General features: G+C 34.2%; 2 protein-coding genes across 2 annotated transcripts; both read left to right on the top strand.

Moving 5' to 3' along the window:
• The first annotated feature begins 653 nt into the window (after positions 1 to 653).
• Positions 654 to 4,569, top strand: PDIL5-1 (PDI-like 5-1). Its single transcript, XM_021422508.2, has 5 exons — positions 654 to 910; positions 1,399 to 1,457; positions 1,573 to 1,748; positions 3,769 to 3,874; positions 4,337 to 4,569. Exons 1-4 carry the CDS (start codon positions 791 to 793, stop codon positions 3,861 to 3,863), a joined length of 450 nt encoding a protein of 149 aa, XP_021278183.1. The 5' UTR covers positions 654 to 790; the 3' UTR covers positions 3,864 to 3,874; positions 4,337 to 4,569.
• An 892-nt stretch (positions 4,570 to 5,461) lies between these two features.
• LOC110412073 (Flavodoxin family protein) lies at positions 5,462 to 12,896 on the top strand. The gene is made up of 12 exons (XM_021422502.2): positions 5,462 to 5,756; positions 5,834 to 5,911; positions 6,030 to 6,134; positions 6,690 to 6,781; positions 7,700 to 7,884; positions 8,036 to 8,133; positions 9,145 to 9,219; positions 9,334 to 9,444; positions 10,686 to 10,820; positions 11,500 to 11,619; positions 11,844 to 12,060; positions 12,171 to 12,896. Exons 1-12 carry the CDS (start codon positions 5,616 to 5,618, stop codon positions 12,698 to 12,700), a joined length of 1,887 nt encoding a protein of 628 aa, XP_021278177.1. The 5' UTR covers positions 5,462 to 5,615; the 3' UTR covers positions 12,701 to 12,896.
• The last annotated feature ends 119 nt before the right edge of the window (positions 12,897 to 13,015 follow it).

Below are 13,015 nucleotides of genomic sequence, written 5' to 3'. Positions count from 1 at the left end.
TCATTATGATTCACATTATTCATGTAGTATTATGTATTATTTGTTGATGTATGTTCTTTCTTCAAATATAAAAAATATATATACTATGTAATGTATTCATCATTGGACTAATTTTCAAATTAACATACTACCTATTTTGTTAAGAGTGTCATCTACTTAAAAAGCCAATCATATTGAAATTGAAAGATTTTAAATGATTAATTAGATTAAGTCGATTTTAGATTTTCCATTTCTTAGTACTAGATTCATATCTTTACATACAAATTATTACATTTTAATAAAAAATATAAAATAAATAAAATAAAATAAATAAAAATAAATAGAATAATGTCATTAAGCTTGTACAAAATCGAGAGCTCCGGTAACCTAAACATTTCGGATAAAATCTTCGATAACTTAACTCAAGTCAAGTTTTGGACAAAATCTTTTGATCTTGATCTATTTAACGAATATTTGTTTTTATTTAATTTTAAAGCACATTTTAAAAATATATAATATTTTAACAATTAAATATAATTTAAATGAATAAACTAAAAATAATTCGAATTTAAAGTTTACGATGTAAATCAAATCAAACCATAAACAACTTTAAAAGTCACGTGCAAAAAAGCACGTGCCATGTAGCCACTCTTCTTTAGCTGAACCGTTGGTCTGAATCCGGCTCAACAAGCGATCTGGAAAATCTTGAATCAGAGCATCTCGGAACGTTTTACATTTCTCTCCAAAAAGGAAACGAAGAAATAAAGAAAACAAGCTTCAAAAAAGAAGTTGAAAATCACGATCGTCAGCCATGGAGAGCGACCGTCGTTTTACTCTCCTCCTCCTCCTCCTCCTGCTTTTCTTGATATCAATAACAGTTCACACAGAAGCCGAAGTCATAACCCTAACCCCCGACAGCTTCTCCGACAAGGTAGCCCAAGTTTTCTCTTTATTAACATTCAACGTCGCAAAATAAAAAAAAAAGATTTTCTTTTACTTGAATCATATCAGTTATCAAAGTTGTTTTTTTGTGTTTGTTTTCGTCAAAATTTAATTATGCTGTGACTGCTTGTAATTTGTAGTATGAATACATTTGCAATTTAATTTCTTCCAGGGAGAATTTATTAGACATATTTTATTCAATATTGATTGAATTTTGTTAGTGAATTGTTTTTAACGAAGTATTAACTTTCCAAGATCTTTTGCTGGTAGCTGGAGATTATTTGCTCCAGTGACTATCTTGTGTTCCTCTTTTCATGATTGGAATGAATTCTGCTCTTCAAAAAACAAAAAAAAAAAAAAATTGACATCAAATTGAATAAATCTTGAACTGCATCAAATGAGTGGATAAAAGCACAGTAAATGAATATGAGTACTTGGCGTTTATCTTGAATTTGCATTTTTTTTTTCTGTTTTCAGGTAAAGGAGAAAGACACGGCATGGTTTGTGAAATTTTGTGTTCCTTGGTGTAAGCATTGGTAAATATTTTCTGCCTAGTTGAGTCTATTTGTTTGAGCAAGCTAGATCTGATTATCGAGCTATCCACTGTTCGAATTTGCTTACTAATGAATGTAATAATGATTGGTTGTGCAGTAAGAACTTGGGGACATTGTGGGATGACTTAGGGAAGGCAATGGAAGGAGAAGACGAAATAGAGATAGGAGAAGTTGATTGCGGTGTGAGCAAACCTGTATGCTCTAAAGTAGATATTCATTCATATCCCACTTTTAAGCTCTTTTATGATGGAGAAGAAGTTGCTAAATATCAAGGTAACAATCCTGTTTCATCTGTTCCAGTAAGTTCGGTAGGAAGGAAAGGAAAGAGGTGAGGAAAGAAAAAAATGAATGAGAGAAAGGAAAGTTGTTTTTTCTTCCTTGTGATTGGTATGAAGGATAGAAAATAGAGGAAACGAAAGAGGTTAGGGCTTCACCTATAAATAAAATCATTAACTTAAGTCTAAAGAGTGTTTTCCTCTTTTTTTGGAAGGATTAGACTTGGAGGAAGAAAAAGGTGCAAATCCATCTATTTTCTTTCCCATTCTATTTCTCTCCTAAAAACAAAGTGAAGGAAGTAAAGAAACACAATTTTCCTTCTGCTCCTGTTCTTCCTCCCGCCTTCCCTTCTACCAACATAATTTTCATGATTTTAGTATGCTGTTTAATACAAACTGTGAATTTCAACCTTAAAAGTGGATGTTCTTTGTGAGGCATTTGTGGTGTTATTGATATAATTTTCAAGCAAAGGATTAAAATTTCATTCTAAAGTAAACGATATTGCAATCTGCGATAAGTAGTTATTGGTTGCGTCAACTCAATAGGGGATGGAGAGCTTTTGGGACCATGATTGGACACTCAATCAAAGCAAGTAAAATAAGCTGTGAATGATACTAGTGTAGAGTGTACTCTCACAGTGGAAGCAAAGAGGGCTCAACGGATTAGAACCTTTCAAAGGGAAGTAGTCCCTATTTTGTCAAACTATTGTTTCTGCTGCCTATTTATGTAGCCTGAATTTCTTCCAAAAGGTAGCCGTACCTTATTTGTTAGGTGTCTGGTCTGATTTGTCAATACTTCTGGATCCTCTGTCCATATGTATACATCGGAGGCTGGCATTGTCCTGGAGTATGTCTCGATTGCTTTTGGAGAGGGACAAGTCTGATTTGTTCTCTTAAACAATCACATAAACCAGTTCTTATGCAGCAAGCTCTGGGGATCAATGAATTAGATGCAGATCTAAGGCCACTGTAATTAAACAAAGTAGAAAGAACTCACTCTGGTTAAGCTCTCACCTGCATCGGGAGAGCCTTATATGCCTTAGGAAGAAAAGTGTCAAAAGGCTTATGCTATCTATCATGTTTTAAGGGCTGTTTTGGGTTTGAGTTGAGATCAAGCTGGGGAAAAAGTAGATAAGTGATAGTATTTCTCTCTCATCATCACCCTTTATTCTCTTCTATTTTTTTTTTAGCTGTTTTATTTTCTGGAAGTCAAGTCTTGAAATGAAAAACATGTTTACTCATGTATACATGGCACAAAATCTTATTTGATCGGTTGCCTAAAATTATTATCTGTGACATTAGTGACTTATGTATTTCACCAAATAGTTAAATTTTACATTTTTCTTTGAATTTCTAATTGCATTGTTGAAGGCTATTATATAATGAAATCTCTGAATGTGGGCATGCCTGTTTATTTATCTGTTAATGTGTTTCAGATGAAAATAGCAAATCTATATTACTCAGTATACGAGTGTTTCCAATCCATCTGAACGATTTGTGATATTCTTTTAATGAAAACAATATGATATTTGACGTTTTGTCAAATTTTTCAAGTTGCTCATCATTTGATATTCCTCAACTTAGTTTAAGTGGGCATTTCTCTATTGTCGCTACCTACATTTTAGAGCTAGTATGTAGGTAAGTTACTGGGCCTTTTGGCCACTCAACTTGGCTACACTTTGTAAAGAACTATCTAACATGGTATTTATATTGTTATGATGCATATTGCAATCAAAGAACTCTAATTTGAAAGAACTGGAATTGTCTTTTCCCTTTTTGAGCAATTTGACTCGACCTGAACTGAATATGAGTCAAAATCACCTCTAAGCAGAATAAATCTAGTTATTGGTAGTTGATCTGATTTCATTGAATGCCACATCAACATAAAACATATGTTTGGGTTTATCTTTCTATGCATCATAATAAGCTTTAGTTACTAAAGATTTCAAAAGACCATGTTTTGGAACTATTTCTGTTATTGAGTTATTTTCTCCCTTGCATGTTATGCAAATGACCAGGGCCAAGGGATGTTGAATCACTAAAAACATTTGCCCTGGAAGAAGCAGAAAAGGCTGCAGAAAAAGCACAGCTAGGCATTGATAAAGAGTTGTGATCATTTCAAAGGCAAGTCCTCAGGTCTCTTCAGTATGCTTAGCTGTTCCATGAAATATTTGCCTGAAATTCTCTTATAGTGGTTAAGAATGATGAAAAAAGAAGTAAGAGAGAGAAAAAGGATAATTGGAGTTTGAAGCTGCTTGTTTGAAACCAAATATCGATGCAAAAAGCACGGCTAATAATTGGACAAGGTTTATAACTTTCTAAACCACACGCCACTAGATCTCTTATTTATGCTTCCTATTTTTGGTACAAAATAATGGGCATGAAATCTCCTGAACTGGTATAGCATTCTGTGAAGGACTAAAAATTGAAGAGAGTTTGCAAGTATAAACTGCTTCTCGATTTCATTTCATGGCTCTGTTCTTGCAGAATAGTTTGTAAATGTCACTAAGGGAAATTGATTTCAAATATGTACTGGAATTCAGTATGATCTTGGATTGTTGATCAATATATTATCATCCGATGCAGAGATGAGACTTCCGAGCAGAACAGGGTGTGGGTCGCTTTTGACAACAGGATGCTTAAATTTTGAAGACACCCCAACTCACACATGATCTTCTGGGCTGTACTGGATTGTGTCACGAATATGATGTTTTTATGTAATTTCTGCATATTCCTGGCTAGATGCAGGACTAATCTCGTGGGCATGGCAATGGCGTGTTTTTACACTGAATGTTGGCATGTTTTGAACTAGTTGTGCATGGTCTGGGTATGAGCGTCTTAATTTTAGTAAACCAAACCAATTTTTACAGGCAAGATAAAAACAGTATTTAAAATTTTAATTGAAAGGCTTTTTCTTTTGTTTCTTTCTTTTTTTTTCCTCCAAATAAATAGACTATTTATGTGTGTGTGTGTGTGTATATATATAAAATAAGATTTAACAGTGAAATATTAATTCACTTTAAAGCAAATGAGAATATATAAGAATAGCATGATATATTCATAAAATTAATATCATATGAAATGATTTAAACTCGGATCATATGATTTCAATATAATAATTTGATTAATTTTATTTTTCCCGATTTAATAGTTTCAAGCACTTAAAACTTATTATTGAAAAAAAATATCTAAACCAAAAATGTAGTATAAATGAAGTATAAATGATTGAAAACACAAAAGATGGAAGGAAATTAGGAGGCTTTTGGTATTAGGAATGTTATGCATTTAAATTGAGAATAAATACACGGTCATATTTATATAAAAAATATTCATGAAATTGTCCGATGATCAATGAGAATATAATTTTTTTAAATTATCTTACTCTTTATATCACGAATTTATATTTTTAATTTAAAAAACATAAAGATCTCTGACACTTTTCTTAGATTTATAAATAAATTGTTATTTACTCAATATACTAATTTTAAATCGAGTATTATATTGTTTTTTTTTTCAAAAAAATTGTCAATATATGTTTTATATATATATATATATATTGATATTATAATATTATTTTTTAAAAAATTCATAATTAATCATGAAACCCAAAACAACCAGGTCGAGCCCGGAGCCCAAGCACACGCAAATCTTAATTTTATCCACGTTGCCCGACGGCTGTAGGCTGTAGCCTGTAGCCTACTAACCAAAGTATAAGCGTTTAATTAATCAGGATCCGGACTCTCATCTGCATGTAACCCGACCCGTGATCAATTTTCCTCCAACCTTCCTTCTACGGATTCATGAATCTTCCTTCGATTCCAATAAACCCTAGAAAGAACAATTTTTGTGAATCGCCAAGTTCGCAATGGAGATTAAATCAAAGAAACTACTGATACTATACGCAACTCAAACTGGAAATGCATTGGATGCGGCCGAGCGTATTGCTCGAGAAGCTGAGCGCCGAGCCTGCCTCGTAGTCATTCGTTCGACCGACGAATATGATGCTGTAAATAGTCTCCTCTTTTCTTTTGACTTTTCGAGTTAAAAGATTTTGGTTAGTGGTAACTTGTTACTTTTTCGCAGAGCTTCTTGCCTGAAGAAGACGCTGTAATTTTTGTTGTTTCTACCACGGGCCAAGGGGATACTCCAGATTCCATGAAGGCAATGCTAGTTATTATTATTCATCCTCAAAAATCATAACTTTCTTCTCGTTGTTATTATTTTTGGAATGTGCCTCAAAGTTATCGTTTTGAGTTTCCTAATATTATCTGTATTGCAGGTATTTTGGAGGTTTCTTCTACAAAGAAATCTAGGCAGCCATTGGTTGGAAGGAGTTCATTACGCTGTGTTTGGATTAGGTGATTCTGGCTACCAGAAATATAATGTAATGGTTTTTCGGAGTTCCTTTGTTGAATTGTCAAATTCATGCCTACTTTCTTCCACTTACATATAGTAGTTAGAATTTTCATATATTAGATTTTTTTAATTCTTCATAATATTGTAGAATCTGTGTAGCTTAGATGAGCGTAGTTACCATTCCTCATATTTAAGAAGTACAATGTTTGAGGAAGCAAATGAGTTCATAGAACATGATGACTGTTATCAAATGCTGGGTTTTAGCCATTACTGAAATTTGAAAAGCATAGTATTGATGCTTTGTTTATATTGCTTCATGAGGGCCGGAAGTTTCCATAGTATATGTATGTGTAAGAAAGTGTCTATTGCAAATTACATTATCATGGAATATCTCCTGGTGCATAATTTGTTTAGTTGTGGACTCATATGGTGTTAGAACTATCGGACATTGTTCCATAAACTAAGAATCAGGCAGCTTTCTGTAGTTTTGAATTTTTACTAAATGGCTTGTCAAGTAGTTTGATTGACTCAGTTCTTGGTGCTTAATTAGAGAAAAACTTAATTTGATAGCTGGTGGCTGCAGTTTGTTGCAAAGAAGCTTGATAAAAGACTTTCAGACCTTGGGGCTACAGCTGTCGTTGAGAGAGGTTTGGGAGATGATCAGCATCCTTCAGGGTATGGTTGCTAATTACTTTGCTGAAGAAGATCATTTAACTTGGTGTGATAGCAGGTTCTTTAACTATATTGTTTTCAGAGTTCGTAATTTCAGCATATGCTCTGGTTTCTTTGAATGTTTCACTGTTGACTGATCAAGACCAGTTAGAAATTGTTGCAAAAACCTATAAAGACAAAGGCGAACCTATAAGATCCCGTGGAATTAAAATGATGGGTGTAAGCAAGATAATCTAGATTTTAAGAGAGATTTGAGTGGTTTATATATGATCCTATTTTAGTTGCCTATTCAAAAATTTCTTTTGGGCATATCTGGTGCATGCATCTCATATCTTAGTCCGTTAGTTTATTAATAATTTCAAAGCCTTTGTTATATAAAAATAAAATTCTTTGGGTTAAGTTTTCATTTATGAATGGTTTTGTTCGTGGAAGCAGTGCACTTTAGTGCCAAGAGTGGATAATTTATATCAACCCTGGTATTCTGAAAAGAATTGAAAACCTTAGAAACCATCTATTTTCCTGTAGGAATCGTGTGGATAGTTTAGGTTAACTGTAGCTGCTAGAAACCTAGCGGCCATCAATATGTACTGCACACAGACTCTGTATTTCATGGAGCAGAAATATCACTATGCCGCAAGTGCATTATAAGATCACCTCAGTTGAAATATGGTTAAATAAAAAGGATCTTTGCCGTTTCTGGAAGAAATTCCAAATAGACTTTTGAATCATTCATGGATGTGAGATTGAGTTGCATCAAATATAGGTTTCTTGTTTGCCCTCTAAGTTTGTGTGATGTTTTTTCTTTTCTTTTCTTTTTGTCATTTTTGATTTGAGGTTTTTTGATGTTTAGTTTAAAAGATAAGTTGAAAAGAAAGTTGACTAGGAAAAATTGTTAACTCTGATTTTAATTTATATTCACAGGTATGAAGCTGCTCTGGATCCTTGGATGTCAGCATTGTGGAGTAGGTTGTATGAGATCAAACCCAATTTCTTCCCTGAAGGCCCAAACTTTTTGGTTCCAAATGTGGAATTAATTGACCGACCAAAATTTCAAGTCACTTACCATAACATAGACAAGATGGATTCCCAATTATCATCTGCCACAGGTAAATTGAGAAGGAAAAATGAAAGGGTATTGAGCAAGTGGAATCCTTGTGCATTAGCTTGACGTCTCGATATAATTTTATTTCATCTTCTTTTCTCTTTCTGTTGTTGCCTTTTCCACTCAGAACATACTCTCTCTCATGTTTCTCTCAGATTTTGAATATCTTGAGATGCAAATTGGAAGGGCTTACTCAATGTATGCTGGAAAAGTTTCTCATGAGAAGTGCAAGCCTGACGCCTTTCTTCAAATGGTGTTTGTAGCATACTTTACCATACTGTTTAAGAAAGCTATGTTATTTAATTTTATGTTCTTCATGACCATATTGTTCAATCCATTGTCTTGCCCTATGACACTTGAAGATGGCTCAATTCTGTAGTTGTGTACCTTGTTGTCCAAGTTTGAAAGCCAGCATTTGTTGAACATGGAACACGAATTATATTGCTTCAGGATAAATAATTCATCACCTAGTTAAAGCACAAAGATGTTTCATTGCATATTTTCTTCTCCCAACCATTTGCTCTATTATGTAATAGGCTCTTGTCAAATGAATATTAAAACCATCTATACACACAAATAAACATGTATTTCTCATGAAAGAGGATATATTCATATCTATGTGAAAGAAAGTTGAAATGCAAGTAATAATTTTGTTTTTGGCTGGAGAAGAACAAGCTACTAAAGGGATGGAAAGTTGCTCTTTTTTTTTTTTTCCTTTTTGGTATCAAAGTTGAGGGCTAGAAACTTTTGGGTAGAATGCAATCTAGATGTATTTCTCTTTGGTTGCAACTTAGTAAGGCTATTCTGTGATTTTGGGGCATTTTCATTCCCCCGTTTCTCTTTTAATCCAAAAGACTAAATGGAATTTTAAGTTATTAATTCTTGTTGTTCATTCATTAAGATAATCAAATTTGTTTTGTTAAACTGAAACCATATTAAGGACTTCCTTAGATGCCTTGAATGCATTATTAAGGAATATTTAAGCCCCATTCTTTGGCACAGAATTGCATTTGGTGGTTTGGAAATATCAGTCAACAGAAAAAAGAAACTACAAATAATAATTAAGATGAAGTTTATTATTTAAAAAATGTTATTATGTGAAACTATATTTATCCATTTTCTTTAGATATTGTTTGGTAGTTTCTACCCATGGTTGGCCATTGGATTGTTCATGAATATAAAATTAATATTTAATAATCTTGGTTTATGGGGTATTTTGCTTTGTCTATATTTTTATCTCAGATGTTTTAATTTGCTTTTGCAGATAAAAAATTTCCCATTGACCAGGGTGAGTCATGAAAAAGATGTACGTCACTTGGAATTTGAATTTGTTACACAGGTAGTTTTTTCGTTGTTGCTTACATTTAATTTTTGGTACTGCTCACCTTTCAAACCAGACTGCTTGGCAATTGCATGATGCTTTTTGGTCTTTTTTTTTTTCTGCATATTTTAGGTGGTTCAATATGAAATTGGCGGTGTCCTAGAGGTTCTCCCTTCTCAAAATCCTGCAGCAGTTGATTCTTTCATGCATCGTTGTAATTTGGACCCTGAATCATTCATAACTGTAAGTTCTTTCCATATTGGCTAACTGTAGTAATCATTCTCTTTGATGCTCCTGTCTTTTCATGTTCTTTATTGATATAATATGTGAATCAACTACATGTTCAAACAATACTGCAGCAGACATTTAGGGACTTGTCTTGGAAGTAGAGAACTACAATGTATGTGAGAAATGTCTTACGCCACTTTTCCCCTAAATTCTCTTGTTTTTCCTTCTATTTGCCACCATTCAGTCGGGTGACATTAATTAGACACCATCTTTGTCTGAGTATAATGTGCAACTATATTAGAGATGAGAAAGCCAGCAAATATCAGTACTTGATGAGCATCTTGTTAGTGGATAGCCCTTAGTTCATCTTCATACCTAGTACATAGGAATGTGCTTATCATAAAAAAAACATAGGAATTATCTCTTGTTGTAACACAAGGTGATTGCTAAGTTGGCTATTTATACCAGCCCTAAATACTTTGCTAATTAGTCCCTAACTTACAGAAATTTAAAAAAAAAAAAAAACCAAAAACATATGTTAAAACAAATAAGGGACCCTCTGCCACATCATTTAGATTTCATAATACTTTAGCCCAAATACGACAACACAAGGTGACTGCTAAGATTGTCGTGTTATCTCTCGGTTTTGGTCATGACAGGTAGTGTTTTTAAACAATAGAAATATTGGTTTAAATATTCTCACATAATGTATCTAGCATTCTATCAACAATGCCTTAAAGCTGCAAACTGGATATTTTGGTTATTGGCACGGAAGTCTTCTCTAACATCCCCTTTTAATGTTTAAGCTTGTACCTTTTTGAATCCTTCAATATGCATTAATATCCTCCGACCTACTCTATCTTTTTGTGCTTAGTTTTGGACTTGTTTGCTTTGATATTTTCATTTTCATTGTGATTAGACTTCGAATACTTATTTGTTTCTTGTCAATTTGCTTTATAATGCGTTGGTCATATTCCCTTGTCATGGTAATTTCTTCCAGCTGCCTGTATGATAATAGCCTTATGGGCCTATGGTAGTATATCCCTTGTCATGGTCATATTTACCACTTTTCATAGTTTGACAGTATTTCACATCCATAGGTTAGAGCACTGCTTGTTGTTTCATAGTTAATATTTTTGTCTATCGTGGTTGCAAAAACTCTTTTGGCCTTTGGTACACCTCACATGCATAAGAAACCTTGAAGCCATGATCTTGCTATATGCTAACCTTGTGCTGAAAAATATTGTTTATTTCAGATCCATCCTAGGGAATTGGAAAATCACCATCTTGATAACAATGTAAATACTTTGGAGGTGCCCATTAAATTAAGAACTTTTGTGGAACTGACAATGGATGTTGCATCTGCTTCCCCTCGGCGCTATTTCTTTGAGGCAAGATCCTGTATGTTTTATCTTCTATGGTTTTCCTATTTCGGAATTTCTCTATCAAGCTATTCCTCCCACCTTTAATTAGGTAAAATGTGATGCACTTTTGTTTCCTTCTCCTGAGCCGTCATTTCACTTGCAGTATCAACTATCAAGATTATCTCAGAAGATAACTTCAAAAAAGAAAAGTGTTATACTTTCCTGTAATTTTCAATTAATTACTTTTCATATAAAAATGTGCATTTCAATTAGGGTATTATGTTTGAGACAAGTGTATGCATTTTGATTAGGACCATGTTCTAAGTTACAATTCTACCATACATGTCATTTTCCATTTTGTAGAAAACTGATTGTACAGTGTGGATGCTTATTACCTCCATCTCATGCCTTGTGGTAATGATTCCTTTGACATTTAGTACCTTTACCAGACCTTTGCCACAATGATGCTATTTATAGATCAAATCTTTTAGTGGATTGTAATTCACTTGGCAGCCTAGGGCTCAATTTCCTATGCCCATTATGGAAGTTTGTCATAAATGTATCACCATGAATATAAATATAATTCATTGGCTTTATACAAATAAAGGTCTTAAAAATGACTTCTGATAAAGAAAAAGGGAAAAGAAACTCAAAGTTTTCCAAAGGTTTCAATTCTTGGCCTGTCTGACAACATCAATATTTGCAGGTTATGAGCTTCTTTGCAACTGCTGAACATGAGAAAGAAAGGCTTCAGTATTTTGCCTCACCTGAAGGAAGAGATGATCTTTACCAATACAACCAGAAGGAACGAAGAACTGTTCTAGAGGTAAAGTGAAATAGATTTAGTACATGCATAATGCCATTTTTGGTGCTTTGTAGTTTTTTCTAATCGTCATCTTCCTCTGTATTTTGATCTTTTCAATTTTATTTTTTTGGCTCGGATGAGGATGACAAATTATCCCTCTGTTCAATTTTATACTAAATACAAGATTTTGAAGAAAAATGCAACTTCCACTACAAACAAAATTGATCTCAATCTTCATGATACAGGTATTGGAGGATTTCCCTTCTGTGCAAATGCCATTTGAGTGGTTGGTGCAGTTGGTTCCTCCACTGAAAAAAAGGGCTTTCTCCATTTCTTCTTCCCCTTTGGCTCACCCTGATCAAGTGCATTTGACTGTGGATGTTGTGTCATGGACAACACCATTCAAGAGGAAAAGGAGAGGCCTCTGCTCAACATGGCTAGCCAGTCTCAGTCCTGAACAAAGTATGGTTGTCAGGTTACAAGCTCCAATTATTTTCTTCATTGTTACTTACAACTGTATGTACTATGCAACATGTGTTAGTCATGCTAAAATATGTATTTTGTTTGAACAGGGATATACATTCCGGTATGGTTTCATAAAGGTTTGCTTCCTCCCCCACCACCTTCACTTCCCCTCATTCTTGTTGGACCGGGAACTGGTTGTGCACCTTTCCGAGGATTTGTGGAGGAAAGAGCTGCACAGAGTTTGTCCTGTTCAATTGCTCCAGTTATTCTCTTCTTTGGTTGCCGAAATGAGGAGAATGACTTTCTTTATAGAGACTTTTGGTTGTCCCATTCACAAAATGATGGGGTGCTTTCAGAAGCCAAGGGTGGTGGGTTTTATGCTGCCTTCTCGAGAGACCAACCCCAGAAGGTTTATGTGCAGCATAAGATGCAGGAACAAAGCCAGAGGATTTGGAATCTGTTGCGTGAGGGAGCAGCAATCTATGTTGCAGGCTCTTCAACGAAAATGCCATCAGATGTCATGTTAGCTTTTGAGGAGATTATGTCCAAGGAGAGTGAGGCTCCAAGGGAATCGGCAGCAAGATGGCTTAGGTCTTTAGAAAAAGCTGGTAAATATCATGTTGAAGCTTGGTCTTGAGCGCTGCTTAATTCATCTATACTGTGAGTGTACGCATACAGCATTTAAACTTTTCTATTGCAATTCTTGTCAGCTTCTGAGCGAGTGAGCTGGTGAAAGCATCCGTCAAATGTACTAAACTGCCAAATTGGTCGATACTAACAATTTCTTGATTGAAAAATAAACCAGACGAAACATGCTACTATTTTAGATTTAACATTCATCTCTACTGCCATCCTTAAATACCCAGAACAATTCACTATACCAGCCATATACGCCCTTTAACTCTGACTGAAACTCCTCTTGAAATTGAAGTGAATTTTGGAAGATAGATAC

Source organism: Theobroma umbraticum, unplaced genomic scaffold (assembly GCF_002168275.2).
Source record: "Theobroma umbraticum cultivar Fairchild unplaced genomic scaffold, ASM216827v3 scaffold_95.0, whole genome shotgun sequence".
Lineage (NCBI taxonomy): Eukaryota > Viridiplantae > Streptophyta > Magnoliopsida > Malvales > Malvaceae > Theobroma > Theobroma umbraticum.
This window is presented reverse-complemented; position numbering and strand designations above follow the sequence as displayed.

Coding starts and splice junctions, on each gene's coding strand:
- PDIL5-1 (XM_021422508.2), top strand. CDS start 791: ATGGAGAGCGACCGTCGTTTTACTCTCCTCCTCCTCCTCCTCCTGCTT. Junction 911..1,398: donor CCGACAGCTTCTCCGACAAG/GTAGCCCAAGTT, acceptor TTCTGTTTTCAG/GTAAAGGAGAAAGACACGGC. Junction 1,749..3,768: donor AGAAGTTGCTAAATATCAAG/GTAACAATCCTG, acceptor GCAAATGACCAG/GGCCAAGGGATGTTGAATCA.
- LOC110412073 (XM_021422502.2), top strand. CDS start 5,616: ATGGAGATTAAATCAAAGAAACTACTGATACTATACGCAACTCAAACT. Junction 6,782..7,699: donor GATGATCAGCATCCTTCAGG/GTATGGTTGCTA, acceptor TTATATTCACAG/GTATGAAGCTGCTCTGGATC. Junction 9,220..9,333: donor AATTTGAATTTGTTACACAG/GTAGTTTTTTCG, acceptor TGCATATTTTAG/GTGGTTCAATATGAAATTGG.